Source organism: Channa argus, chromosome 2 (assembly GCF_033026475.1).
Source record: "Channa argus isolate prfri chromosome 2, Channa argus male v1.0, whole genome shotgun sequence".
Classification (NCBI taxonomy): Eukaryota; Metazoa; Chordata; class Actinopteri; order Anabantiformes; family Channidae; genus Channa; species Channa argus.
This window is the reverse complement of record NC_090198.1, coordinates 15,174,566-15,188,696: the sequence shown is the minus strand read 5'-3', so window position 1 is coordinate 15,188,696 and position 14,131 is coordinate 15,174,566. Positions and strand designations below refer to the sequence as shown.

At 38.5% G+C, this 14,131-nt stretch overlaps 1 protein-coding gene across 18 annotated transcripts in view; it reads left to right on the top strand.

The window, feature by feature from the left end:
- Positions 1–14,131, top strand: part of neo1a (neogenin 1a) — a 134,684-nt gene that overhangs the window by 72,958 nt on the left and 47,595 nt on the right. For all 18 annotated transcript variants that reach the window (XM_067495772.1, XM_067495769.1, XM_067495773.1 and 15 more), the window contains exons 3-5: positions 2,361–2,636; positions 3,580–3,730; positions 12,662–12,798. In XM_067495772.1, the coding sequence (XP_067351873.1) occupies positions 2,361–2,636; positions 3,580–3,730; positions 12,662–12,798 (564 nt within the window). The remainder of the gene's footprint in view (positions 1–2,360; positions 2,637–3,579; positions 3,731–12,661; positions 12,799–14,131) is intronic.

The window sequence follows — 14,131 nt, the reverse complement described above, 5'->3', positions numbered from 1 at the left end:
AATTGTGGCTCTACTAGGGCACTCACTCAGGGCCATTATCTTTAATTTTTCTTTCATCATTGTTCATATGCCAAAGGAGTTCTTTTTCTGTGTAAGCAGCACTATCAAATGTTTAATATGTCAGTTGAAACCAATCTATGCCTATAGTTTATCTTCATCAGGCTGTTAGAGCGATTAGACTAAAACGCTGCAGCACAGTGTTTCCTTTTTGCCTGGAGTAACTGCAAGATTTTTTTCTGTTTGGTGGATACAAGGAGGTGAGTCTTCACATTTGTGCTAACAAGAAACAAAGAGCTTCTGCTAAAATGGTTTAATCAAGTGCTATGTCACCTGCTAATACCACCCCTGTGGTGAAGCATGGTGGTACATCTCAGCAACAGTGACAGTGAGACTGGCCAGAGTTAGAAAGAAAGATGAATGCAGTCAAATACATACAGTACTTTTACAGCCACGGCAACACTGTAGTGGTTCTGACTGTCCATGAGTTACCAAGCTAGAGCCTGTACTTTTTTCTTACCCAGATTTAGGTGTGCACAGCTTATAGAAAGAAAAACTGTGCAATTTCAGTTTAAGAGGTTTTTAGAAAGTAGTGAATTAAATATTGAAAACATATATTTTTTTTATTATGCATGTTAATTAGAGTTATTTGGAAAAATTGCAGGTAAATGAATTTAAATGTGCAGCATAAGCCTCTTTCACATATGCACTGGAATTCTGAAATTCTCTATATCTAAATTCTCTAATTCTAGTCTATGTGAGAACACAAATGTTGCACTTCATCCTACAAAACCCCAGTATCTTTGTCGATCTATCAATCTCTTTTTTTTTTTTTTTTGATGCACGGCTCAGAAACAGCATTTCCCTCTACATACTAAAAATCATTTTGTGCCTCCTGTACGCACTGACCGTTTACTAAAATCAAGGAGTTTGTCCTGTGAGAACGCTTCTGACCCAGATAATCTCCCGCTGTGTGTTACATGTGTTTTCTCAAAACAACGTCTGGTTTTCATATGTGAATGAATCTATAATGAACAGGCCAGAAAGTGAAGGGGTCTGAAGCAACTTTATCAACTGTATCCAGAATTCACGGTCTAGACTGATTACACACAAACGCTGTATAAACTTTAGTATTTGATTCTGTGAAAAGGTTCAGTTACTCTAATCTAAATGATTCAGTTGAGGCTTTTTTTTACCCTGCTATCATTATATGGGAGGTGATTGACAGCCTTGTTACAAATGTATCAGCACTAGCATCAGCTAAGCCCGTATTAGCTTAACTATTGTGCTGAGATATACTCAGAAATTCTTTGCATGTCACTCCGGGCTGGGGTGGTGGTGAGGAGGGTATATTCTTCTGGGGCCTTATCTTGAAGTGTGACTGACCCTGGAGCCAATCTTTGGAGGGGATGTAGGAGCTGACTGTAAGTGAGAAGTAGTAGAGATGCCAAATCATCACTCAGCAAGTATTCAGCATCACTTCTTGGATAAAAGCACAGTTCTAACAATCAAACTTGCATTCATAAATAGATAAAAACACACTGAAAGTCTCCTATTTTTCATCCTTGGTCACACATTTTTTTCCCATTCAGTTCTCTCTCATACACATACATATACACATTACTATGGAGACAAGCACAGTCAGCCTAAAAACTCAAGAGGCCCTCCATGGTAATAACACAGCATGAAGTTGTTTTTTGTTGATGAAGTGGCTTTCTTACTTTTTAAAAATAACTTCTTCTTCACTAATAAACGCAAGAATACCATTTGCAGTTTACACAGTGTAAGTACTTTTTAATTGAAGCCATCATGTGCGATTGTTTCGATTGCGGCCGGCGAGTGTTGGTTTCAGATCAGTGGCTTCAAATGCAGGAAATAATTATTTTGGTTTGAGATGAAAGCCAGGGTACAGCAGCACAAACAGCCTGTGGATCCAGTCTTTTTTAATTAGTGCTGTGAGTCTCTGCACCGTGTGGCAAATTAACATCCACCATGGAGGATAAGTGATTATGCTACACAACTGTGTGTGGGTTGTTGTGTGTGTTTCAACCCTCTGTGTGCAAGAGGTCAAGGGTGGGTTGCTTTTTTTATCGATAGAGGGGATGAAATTTTGTTATTCTGTTCGCCTCTAAAGACCAGACCAAATATTCATCTTGTCATAAAAACAGTATTGCTACTTTTTTTATAACTACCTTTTAGCTGCTGGTCTAGGATCAGTCTGGGTTTTCTGTCTGTGTGCTGTTTATATGAATAGTCTGCATTCATGTTGTTTATTATTCATTACCACTCTTGGAATGTTATAGGGATGTTTGTTAATGCAATGAGTGTTGGTTTTACATCCTTGTCTTGATAATGACTTTCAGGGATGCCCAGGTTCGCAAGCCAGCCAGCACCAGCCAATGTACATCTAGGGGAGAGTCAAGTGATGGCATGTGAGGTGAACTCAGATCTGTTGGCCTTCACACGGTGGGAGAAAGACCGTCAGCCACTGGAGCTTAACACCCGGTTGGTCCAACTCCCCAGTGGGGGCCTGGTCATCACCAATGCCTCAGAGGCCGACGCTGGCTTGTACCGCTGTCTCGTGGAAAATGTGGGTTCATCCAAGGCCAGCGACGAAGCCCAGCTCCAGATATTGGCCGGTAAACTTTTTAAATACAGTTCTTTTTAAACAACAGACACTGTTTATAATGTATCATTAGATCTTGCATTGCTAACTGTAGTAAGGGATGGTTGAACGCCAAAAGAAGTGCCAGAGTTCCCAATGGGGTTATTGGTGACAGTACATTAACTCAGTTGTAGCTCCAAAAGGAGCTAAATTCCATTGTGTCTCCTCCCCCCACCCCCCTAGAAGCCTTATTTACTGAGTTGTTAGGCACCAGGCTCCTGGCAGAACAGAAGAGATATTAGAGGTCATAAATCAGATCTCAACAAGACCACAATGGGAGTCTTTATCTGTGGAAAAGTGACAAGGCTGAATGCATGTAGAAGGAAAACTCATAAAGCTGTGTGTGGAAGATAAAATATTTTTTTTGTTTTTGAATCTGCCAGGTATAGATGCATCAAAAATGCATTTATACTTATATATTCATATAAAAAATTTTATATTAATATGTTTTTTTCACCACAAAGCATCTTTAAAAGATCCATTTATTTTTTTATTTATACTCTTTAGAGCTTTATAGCATTATGATCTTAATTAAACTCACAGCTCAATTGAAAAAGATGTCTGTCTGAAGCCACCTAAAGTCCTGTCTATGTGTGAGCAGTTACACATTGCGTATTGTTATTGCGGGATGCTACTCGGGCAGTCAGTTGCAGCTGGAATTATGTAGGTTCCCTTATAACCTCCTTAAGAGGTAAGAATTCAACTGTCTCGGACATCATTTTGGACATTATCCATCTGAAAATTCTTGGTTGGATTCTTGAGTGTTTAGGTGTCAGCTGCTGCTCTTTATCCACAAATTCTTTTGAAGTTTTTTTAGACAGATGACCCCTGTTAATGTAGAAGGCTCCTGCTCTGCTTCACAGACTCACCCAAACTATGACCTCAGTATTAACCCTGACATTTTTTCCCCAACTAAGAAACTGGAGAAGAGAGGAAGCTGGAGTTTGTGGTGCAGCCCATGTCTGTGACCAAGGTGGTGGGCAACAGCATGCTGATGCCCTGCGTGGTCACTGGATACCCTGCTCCAAATGTCCGTTGGATGTTTGAAGACAAGCTGCTGGAAGAAAGGTATGTGTAAAAGCTCTTGCTGTAAATAGTATTCACTATATCTCTCTGAGCCAAAAAAAGTTTTCTTGAGGACATATTTTTGCCCTACTTATGTTGGAACTGGTGTGATGCACTGTTTTCAAGTCCACCTTTAAAAATCACCTTTACCTATCAAAGTCGCCAGTAGTTACTCTGAAGCCATACACCGCTGTGCTGCTGCACTGCTGTGTCTTCTGGCTCACACATTTTTAGCTTTTGAAAAGCAGCACTGCTTTTCTGTACCTGGTGCCTGTGGAACATGTTTGTCCTGGCACCTGGTTCCCAAAGTGGTAATACCATACTGCCACTGCTACCCAGAGAGCCGTAGGTGGTGACCCGGACTTGCCAGAGCCACTTCAGTTGGGAGATGAGGCTGCAGGGTTTCCAGCCGAGGAAAGGTTCATAAATTAACAGCCAAGAGAGAGTGTCACAGCGCCTGTGCTCTCAGTCCCCTTGCTCTCATTAGCTCAGCCAGAGCAGCTTAAACCCCTCAGAGAGAATTGCATTGGACATGAGACGTTTGATTCTCACCAATTAAGAAAGCACTTTGTTTACTTAACCCCTGTGTGTGAGTCTTGGAGAATAATAACTTTGCGACTTGTGAGGTCAACAGAAAATAGCTGAAATATTGCTCATCCATCTAAATCCAGCCCAGAAAGGATTTCTGCCTACAGTGAAATTAAATGTTAGGTCATTAAGTACAATGCTTCAGTGAGGTGTGAGCTAGAATATCATTAGACTTTCCAACTTTTAGTTATCAGCATGGCACTGCAAGATAAATACCTTTAACACCTATGGAACTGTCTGTGAGAACCTCTGACCTCTAGTGGGAGCTGGCTAGACCTTGTATCAATTGCAAAACACTATGCAATGTGCACACCCACCTCCCTAGGTTATGTCTATTGGTAAATAGCAAGAATAGTCTGAAGACCCAGGGAAGCCTTTGCGATAATGAAGTGGACCCCATGCTTCTGCCTTTAGAGAAGAAATGGATTGTGTGGTGAATATATTACAGTCACCGTTCCTTTGATTTTAATATGACATTGACAAGTTAAAAGAAAAGCAGTGGAACTTTATTTTTTATCCTCGAGAGTGTGTCGTTCTTTGCAAGCAGCATCTAAGAGATGGAAGAGCAGCTGTCAATTAAAAATTGTTGGACATAAATTGTAGAGGAATCTTCAAAGAGTCTCTAATTGGTGCATGGCACAAACAGGGTGGCAAAATGGTCGTGTCAAAGCAGACACGAGATGAAAGTTAAGGGAAATATGTCAAAGCTATAAATTGAAGGCGGTCGCTCACATACAGAATTTTTACATTGAACTTGAATATGGATAGTGCAACAGGAAATTATGTTTGGTTGTTTTAGAAATATCAATTGTTGGATGTCTAATTCTCCGCAGCAATTCTTTCTTAGTTGTTCCTCTCGCAGCCTCAGAAGTTCTTTAGATGACTGAATTCCTCAAAAGTCTTTATATGATACATTTTTATATGGTACATTCACATTAGTATGTTATTCATTACCTGCCAAAGACAGACATAGATGGGTGTTTTTGTATCACCTGTCCATATTTCCATGTAGGACTTAATGGCTGCCATAACACTCTTTGATGTTTGTGGTGACAGATGGGAACATAGCAAAGATGTGAAATAGATATTTATTATAGTTGGTTGTCTAACTTTCAGTGGTTGATAACTTGATAGTGATTGATAACTTGTGGTTGATAACTAGTTTCTTTGTTGAGATACTGTATAATAGAGTATGTAGATGCAATCCAGGAATTTATTATCCACTATTCCTAGATTTTATTAGACAGTGTTTGTCTTGTGAGATGCCCACTCTGTTATGTTTGCCTTTTTCACAAGTCTTAGTGATTAGAAAACCAATCAAGTGTTTATGTATATAAACCATATGAACAATTAATTGTTGATCAACTGGGATGGTGTGTACTGTCTTATCTCTGGAGTGTGAGTGTAAAGCAAATAGATATGGAGTGCAGAGAGGATGGTGTTGCATCTCTGCATATACTACATTTATTCCTCATGACTTGAGGGGAATATTCAAGTCTCAACTTTGCTGAAATAAAATACAACTAAATTGTTTGCTTTTGCTAATATTTCAGCTGGTCACTGTGAAGTGCATGAATGTGTTGACATTATGTACGCCTGCCATAAAGGAGAGACAAAAACTGAGATGCTAGTTTGTTGGACAGTGTGAGGCATCCATGAAAGCTACTTTATGCTAATTATCTGCTGTTACAGACAGAAACAAGTGATTTGCACTTCCTGAGCCCTCACTTTGTTTAGCAGACACTTAGATTGATTTAATCTGATTCCTGGATTGCATCTACATACTCTATTAATAATCTTAAAAAATATATTCAATGAAATTGTTTCTTTTATCTCATTGACACGTTAGTAGACTGCAGGTCATCATCAAATGTATCGTTTTCCCCAGAGAGGTTGGGGGTGCCAAGGCTTTCAGGAATAGTTGTTACATTGTTGAATGAAAGATTAAAATTGCTGTGTCTAGGGTACTATAGCCTATTCTACTGGAACATGCTGTTTATGTATTTACCAATGTGTTGATCCTAGTACAATCCAAGTAAGTCCATTGCCAAGAACACAAGCTCGCCATTTATTTTGAGTGAGCTCAGCAACAACACTTGAAGCTGTTCAGTCAACATGTTGAAATTACATTCCTAGCAAATGCCCTGTGTGTCATGGATTGCATCCCCAGCTGCCAGTAAGCACAGAGAAATTGGCCTTTGGATTTCTCACACATACTGGTGCTTATGACACTCATGAAAAGGACAGCCATATTTTGTTCTAGGGAGTATCACTCTGTCACCTAATAGAATATCCCAGCAGTCAATAAAATGGATGAATTATGCATGTCGGCCAGCAACAGGGAATTGACAGAGCATGTAAATCAACCCCCTTCCAAAGCCTCCAAGCCATCCATCTCCTCTCCACCTTGTCTTCTTGCCTTCATTTAAATATGATTGTGTATATTGCATTTACTTGTGTACAAAGAGAGAAGCATGGTGTGGGAAATTTGTTTGCAATGGGACTATTATTGGACTGTAGTGTAACCCTCTCTTTTACACACACGTCTTATTTACTTGGCTTTGGATGAAAAAATACACAGGCATACTGTATAAGTTTAAATACATAGGGTCTATAGTTCTATAAGTCTTCATATTAGTGAGCCGCCATGGGAGAAAAGTGACTTGAAGGAAATGAAAATGTTTTCTCACCCATGCAATTCTATAAAAGTGTATAAACATTCAAATAACACCTTCAAAGTTCTGAAAATCGCAACTTTTCCCCCCATTTTTACCTTGTTTATTCAAAGTGCAATATCACTTTTGATAATATTTGTCATGTATTAATATATTTCTTTTTGAAAATAAAGTGCATATGAAAGAGTATGGGTTTCAAAATGCAGTTTTACTCTTAAGTTGGTTTAGCGATACCTGTGGTTACTGGTGGGAACATAGTGTGTTTTAATACTGGTAAAACAAGTCCCACACTTAGTTTAGTATAAAATGTGTATCCAGCCCTGGAAACAGCAAACATTGACTTAAGTTGTTGTAATAAGTGTGATAAGATGTTATGAAAATTATCAGTTCATAATATGAATAGTACAAATTCTAGATTAATAGTAATGATGTACAATTCAACCCTCAGCACTTTTCTAATGGTTTGAGGATTTTGATAGCACTAGCATTGCTGTGTGCGCACACAGAACAATTGATTCTATAGCTTGGCTGAGCAAATGCAATTGCCATAAATTTTTTTTCTAAGCTCCATGGAGAGTCCTTTAGATGCAATCATACATAATTGTATTTTTGAGTGAAGTCCCACCTTGAAACACCAAACCAATTAAAGACTTTTTGCACCATTTTGCTCTTTACATATTGTTTTCAAACGTCACACGGAATGGCCTCTGCAGTTGAAATATTGGTGGTGCTACAGAACCTTTTAGCCTCTTATGAAAGCCAGCCGATGGATAAAACCTGTCAGGGGTAATGGCCTTTGATTTTTACTAAATTAACAGTTAGTGAGGTAAACAGCAGAGTTTTTAGTTATGTTTTATGTGTCCTTGGGAAGCATAGATTCAACAGACAAATGATCACTCAGACCACCGACAACAACAACTTCTGTGTAGGTTGTTTTTAAAATGAGAATTATATTTTCGTCCATATGTGAGCATAAAAGTGGGCTCCCTGGCACCAGTACAATTCAATGCATTCTGAAACAGCGGTTCTATAAAAAATATATAAATAAAAAATAAAATAACAAAGCTTAAAGCTTTTTAAACTTTTCATGAGGTGTTAATTTTGTATAAACTGTTTATCACTAGGTGTACTTTACTGTACTTTGGAACAAAAATTTCTTTAAAACTGATAAAATGATAGATTGCAGCAGCTGAGTGGGTCAAAGTAATGGAGTGGTTTTGCTGGCATGTGGGGATGAGGCAATCAAACAAGCACATTTTTTTTCTGACAATGAGAGGTATTTTTTTTAATGGATGTCCTTCAGTCTCCAGCAGATTACAAACACACACAGTCTCACAGGTTCTCATCAAAACATGTGTCCTGTCATGGCATCTCTTGGCCTTCAATGTGATCATAATCCATTCATACATTCATTATCTAAACTGCTTATCCTGTCAGGCTTTTGATGGTCGAGAAGTGGACAGATTGACAGTCTGTCTCAGGTGGATTTGAATTGGGGGCAATCTAGCTGTGAGAAACCAGAACTCTGGTATTTTTGGTTTATTGTAAAACATCATAAGGGCTTTAAAAAAGGGCAAAACAATATGGATGTGCATCCTATAATTTAGCTAAAATGTGGGATATCACAAATCTGATTATATGTGGCTTGTTATATAGATTACGTGCAACACTTTGGCTCTTCACCAGACATAAATTCCAAAACTTGGAGTAATATTGCAGTTTTGTAAACCTAATATGTTGAATGAGGCATACTGGGTTCAGGTGGCTTTAACTGTCCAGTATATTATGAGAGTTACGGGCTGCAGGCTTCCTTGTAATATGCACTAATCAAACAACGAGTTTATTCTTGGGGACCCTGCAGGGGGGGAATAAGCAAATAAGTCAGATGCAAGAGGTGTTTGTGTCTCAAGGGTCCCGCAGCTCTTCGTAATAAACCAGAGGAAGACCAAAATATTTTAACGACCGAGTCACTTTTTTATTCTCCAGTCTGTGCTCATGAAAGAAAGAAATATATTTCTTTCCATATTATTGTCTATTTGCTTATTAATTTGTTTATTTCTCTAGTTAGTCTGACTCCTCTACTCTCTTTACTATCTGTCATTTGTTTCCTCATATACAGCGCCTTATATCTAAATGGAAATGTTCTTTGGAAGTGTGGCAAATCATTCCAGTCCACTGTATGCAACCCTTGCTGTAAAATGAAATTCCTTTTCTCACACCTTGAACATGATTTAAATTCATGGAACTGTAATGATTATGTTCTGGTCAAAAGGGGGAAGTTCAATTTGTGTTCACTTTGAACCACAACACTTCAAACAATGCAGTAGTTAGTATTCATGGTGTATGAAGGTTTGAGATGGTGGATGGGTTGGTAGACACAGAGAGGGGAGGAAAGTGAAATGAAAAGAAATTTCATCTTTATAGACAAAAATTTTGGAAAGAGACATCAGTATAACATTCAGAGATCCTTACTCTTTTCATTATTAATAAATAACCTTTTTTTCTATAGTCACAGGTTTGTTTTCACCTGTATCCCCCCTCTGCTGCAGTCTGAGCTATGCCCAACCACTGACAGGGCACCACTGACTGCTGTGTGACAGTATACATGACATGCCTCTCTCAACACACATACCCACAGTTCAGAAGCTTCTCTTTGCACAGGTGTGCTCCCACTGCCATCCACACATCCCAAATGTGTCAAATCCCCGCCTCTCTCCCTGAAGCCCCTCTCTGGTGTCCCTGTAGCTGCCACTGCCTTCAAAGCTAAATGGCAGAGCAGAGGACAAGATAGTGTTAGAGATTCGCTGACAGGGCATTTTCAGCACCTTTTCTGTGCCAGTTACACAGTCAGAGGAGGAGGAGTTTGTCGTTCTTTCCAGCACATTAAAACCGATAACATGATGTGTGCGGAAGTAATGGTAGGGAAATTCAGACTTGTTTTTGAGAGGGAAACTTTTTGATTTAAATGTCATATCTGAGTAGTAAAATAATGTGCAAAGTTGTAGCTGCTGGAAGAGAAATTCAATCTCAATCTCTAATATAAAGATGTATACATCTGCTGTTTTGCAGAGAGATAAATATTGACACTGGAAAGGCAACCCTCTTTGTAGGTGAGTGAAGAGACTCCAGTTTTAATTAGCAGAAGGCCCCACAAAGAGCCTACAACTACAGTACAAGATGTCATATCCTCACGACAGCTTCAGCTTTCTTATAATGACCACAAGTGGAGAGATCTTCTTTACAACAGCAATGTGTCCCTGAGCCAGTTTCCTTTGTCTCCCTCTCTTCTGGTCTATAAGCAGAAACACATTCCTTGTTCCACAGAGCACTTTCGTTGCTGCAATTAAAGCTACTATTGAATCGGTCTAAACAGAATGAGAAATTGCCTGGTGGTTTGATATGCATTATATGTTACTCTTTCAAGCACAAGAGGAAGCTGTCAGAGCCTTAGTGAATAGTGAATGCGACACTAAAGGCCAACGAGTTTGAATAGTTGTCCTGGTGAGAATATCTGCAGGAATGCCTAGCAAAATGAACTCACGGACGTCTTTCAGAGGAATTTTTTTCTTTCAGCTAGGATTTGACCTGTAGTGACCCAACAGAATGGGCCATACTTTCTAATGTGCACAGAAGAATCAATGTATGGCAAGATTTTTGGCATTTACAGTGGTTCTATTTTATGTTCTGCAGTCTCAGAATCAAAAGAAAAGCAATGTTTATGTTTTGCTTATTTTCACTTGGAAGGTGTTCTCTGTCTAGAAGCAGTGGTTTTTAGTGTTTTATTTATTCTTCAAGGTGGTGCTGTCATAGTAAAACAGCCTGCTGTTTAATGCCCTTTTTAATGTGATTTAGAAACCTGGGGATTTCATACTGAACAGGTCTACAAGGCTGTGTCAGACCTGACTTTATGACAGTGATACAAGCCTAGAGCAGGGTCATGATCATCATTCTTATAAACCTTTGAGCAATGATTTACCATAATTTCAGTATTACCATGATTATTATACAGTATGACAGCTGTACAACAAGCCTGCAGCAGAAAATGGTTGCAAGTTCAGAATGTTTCAATTCTCAGTTCAGATATTATTGTACAATGTCAGTTGTCGCATTAACTTTTATAAGGTAATCAACCAAATAATCATTAAAATTTGGAAATACAGTTATGAATTTGGGTCATGAGTAAATGCACGCATTTTAGCAATATGCTAACTGTTTGGTATAGAACAGCAAACTTCAGCTTTTTGTAAAACACATTGGTGATTTAGCAAAGTGTAAACCCCTTTAAATATTTGATCAGTTTATATTCTCTTCCCTGTTTTTAATATGTTGCAGCTAAGTCTTGGTATCCTAAAACTGAGCTGCTGAAACTGGTAAAAGCATGACTATGCAAATGTTAATAGTCCGTTTTCTCCCAAGTGAAACAGTGATGTCATTGTGGTGACAGCAGGTCAAGTGCCACTCGAATGCTTCTCTCCAGCACAGATCGACAGACAGATGGAACAAAGACCAACGCTGCCAAAACCCAGGACTAGTCAGGGAGAGAGAAAAATGAGACTAAGTGGAAACTCTAGCAAGTCAGCAGTTTGTTTAAAACTAATTCAACCTGCAACATAAGGTTGTTTTCATCAGTGCACTCTTTACCTCTGCATGTTTCCCCACTCATCTGTGCAAAAACCATTATGCACTGATCTTTCTCTCTAGTTGCATCTTGCTTGCTGTGGCCCTCGTTGGATTTTTTTCTTCTTCAGCTCACCTGCTACTCCTGTTTCTCTCCTGCCTCTCTGTTTCTCTTTCTGAATGCAGAGCTGTCTCTGTAAGCTATTGATTTTTATTTCTTCCCTCTCAGCCTTCTCCTACTCATGTGCTCTAGTGGTTGTTGAATCAAGCCAGTGCTTGGCCACAGACTACTTTCCCCCTTGGCCTATTGGGAAAAATCAAAGTTGGGACTGTTTAAAATGGAGGAGGGTCACTGTTTCAGAGAAAGGCTGTACAAATAGATGTGTGGTTGTAATAGGATTAGGTGTATATAGTTATATAAAATATTAATGTTTGCTCAGTTGAAAATGTCAGGTAAAAACCATTAATCTGATCTTCAGGCATCTCATGTTCATTTTGTGTAATGTATAACCTAAACAGATGCTTACAAATAACACCTGTATCTTTATGTACATAGTGTATGAACCAATCTACTTTTATTCTTTAAATAACACTGTATTCCATAACAAGTTGTCTCACTAAATATATTTTATTCCAATCAGAATGTAGTTACATTACCAGATCTCCAAGTCTTGAAGGTTTATAAATAATGATTGTCGGCAAACGTTATGTTTTCTTTCCATGGCAGTTGATTCGGCTTTTAGCATATTTTATTTATTCAGAGAACTTGTAAGAACTGACATAGCAAAAGAAGCACAAAGAGCTGTGAGGTCAAACTCAGGTCAGTTGGAGGACATGGAGCTCGAGAGGCTTCAACCTTTACAACTCAGCAATCTTAATGAGTAGGAGAGGAATATGGTTTAAGGAAATGTGCTGCAATAATGTTTTACATACTTTAACATGTGGTATAAACATGACATTGATGCTTATGTTCAACTCTGAACAGAAGAAAAAAAAGATTTGCATTCACATTTTTGTCTTCCTTTCCCACTACTTTGTGTCTTTCTGTGTCCAGTGAGGGTCGTGTGGAGGTTCTGGAAGGAGGCGGTCTTCACATTTTAAATGTCACAGAGGTGGACGCCGGCACCTACACCTGCATGGCTGAAAATTCTAATGCTACCATTGAAGCTCAGGCCCAACTCACAGTACAAGGTACCTTTATTAACCCGTATTGTCTGTTTTCTGTTGTAGTACTGGACACACAGATCATGTATATAAAATTGTTCATATTTCATATCATTCATAATTACCAGTCAGCCAACGCAAAATCATCTTGGCAGCTTTAATTTTTGGAGTAAATTAGGAAAGAATTGAACTCAGGCAAAAACTAAGACACATATTAGGAACACATTAGTTACAAGGGAGAGTGCAGTGTAATGGGTGAGGACTAATATCCCAGACTTGAAACAAAGCAGCAACACAGACTGCAGATGATCAAGGTGCATCAAACTCACAATGGCTGTGGTTGCTCTACATAAAAAATGAGGTGTGGGCTGCAATCTATTCAGATGGACAACATATGGAGTGCTTGTACCTGTACCTGCTTATGTCTGTTAATAAACTGCATTGCTGGCAGGAAAAAGTAAATTCACCACAAAGATGGAAACAGGTGTAGGTATGTTTAAATTCAGGTTATACATATTGGTCACAAGTCCACATGTTGTTGTTTGGGTGCTATTTGAATAGTTGTACTGGTAATATCATAGCAACCGAACACACACAGCAGTGTACGTACTGTTTATATACTGTTGTACAGTGATTCACTGTTGTAATATAAAACAACAAATGATTTGCAATTACTGACTGTAGGTACTAATACTTTTTGTACTTTACTAGTCTTGGCGTTGATACCACAAAGAGACTACAGATGTTGTAGTATTTATCATTCAAAAGCATTGTCTGTGTTGATAATCAAAGTGGAAATCTAGACTTACTGGATTCAAACCCTTTTTGTTTGAGTAATAATTACCACACTTTCATAAGCAACAGCTGCTATTCCGCTACTGAATGCCAACTAATTCTCAGAATCCCACTTGACAGTAGCATCCTAATTTAAGCACAAGGGTGTTCCATTATAAATACATAAATATTCTCAGTACTTGTTTAATGGTCAAAAATACAACAAAGCATAAAACCTAAAATGAAACCAGCTAAAATGTATGATGTGACCACTGATTCACAGAAATCAATATATTTTCAGCAAATTTGAGGACAAGGTTAAGGATATTCAGGACATTAAAGGTCTTTTGTATTTCGAATCAACATAATATAATAATCAAAGATTGAATAAATTATTCTACTAACACTGTGGCTCAGCACTCTAAATATTTATTGAGCCTTTCTGTGGAATTTGTCATTACCAACCCTCTGATTTCACTTTATAGAAGTTCTGCTGATTTTAGTCAATTTATACTGTAGTAATGGATCCCCTGTCTTACTTTGCACTGTTAAAAAAATAAATAACCATGAACGCAGATGTCTCTTG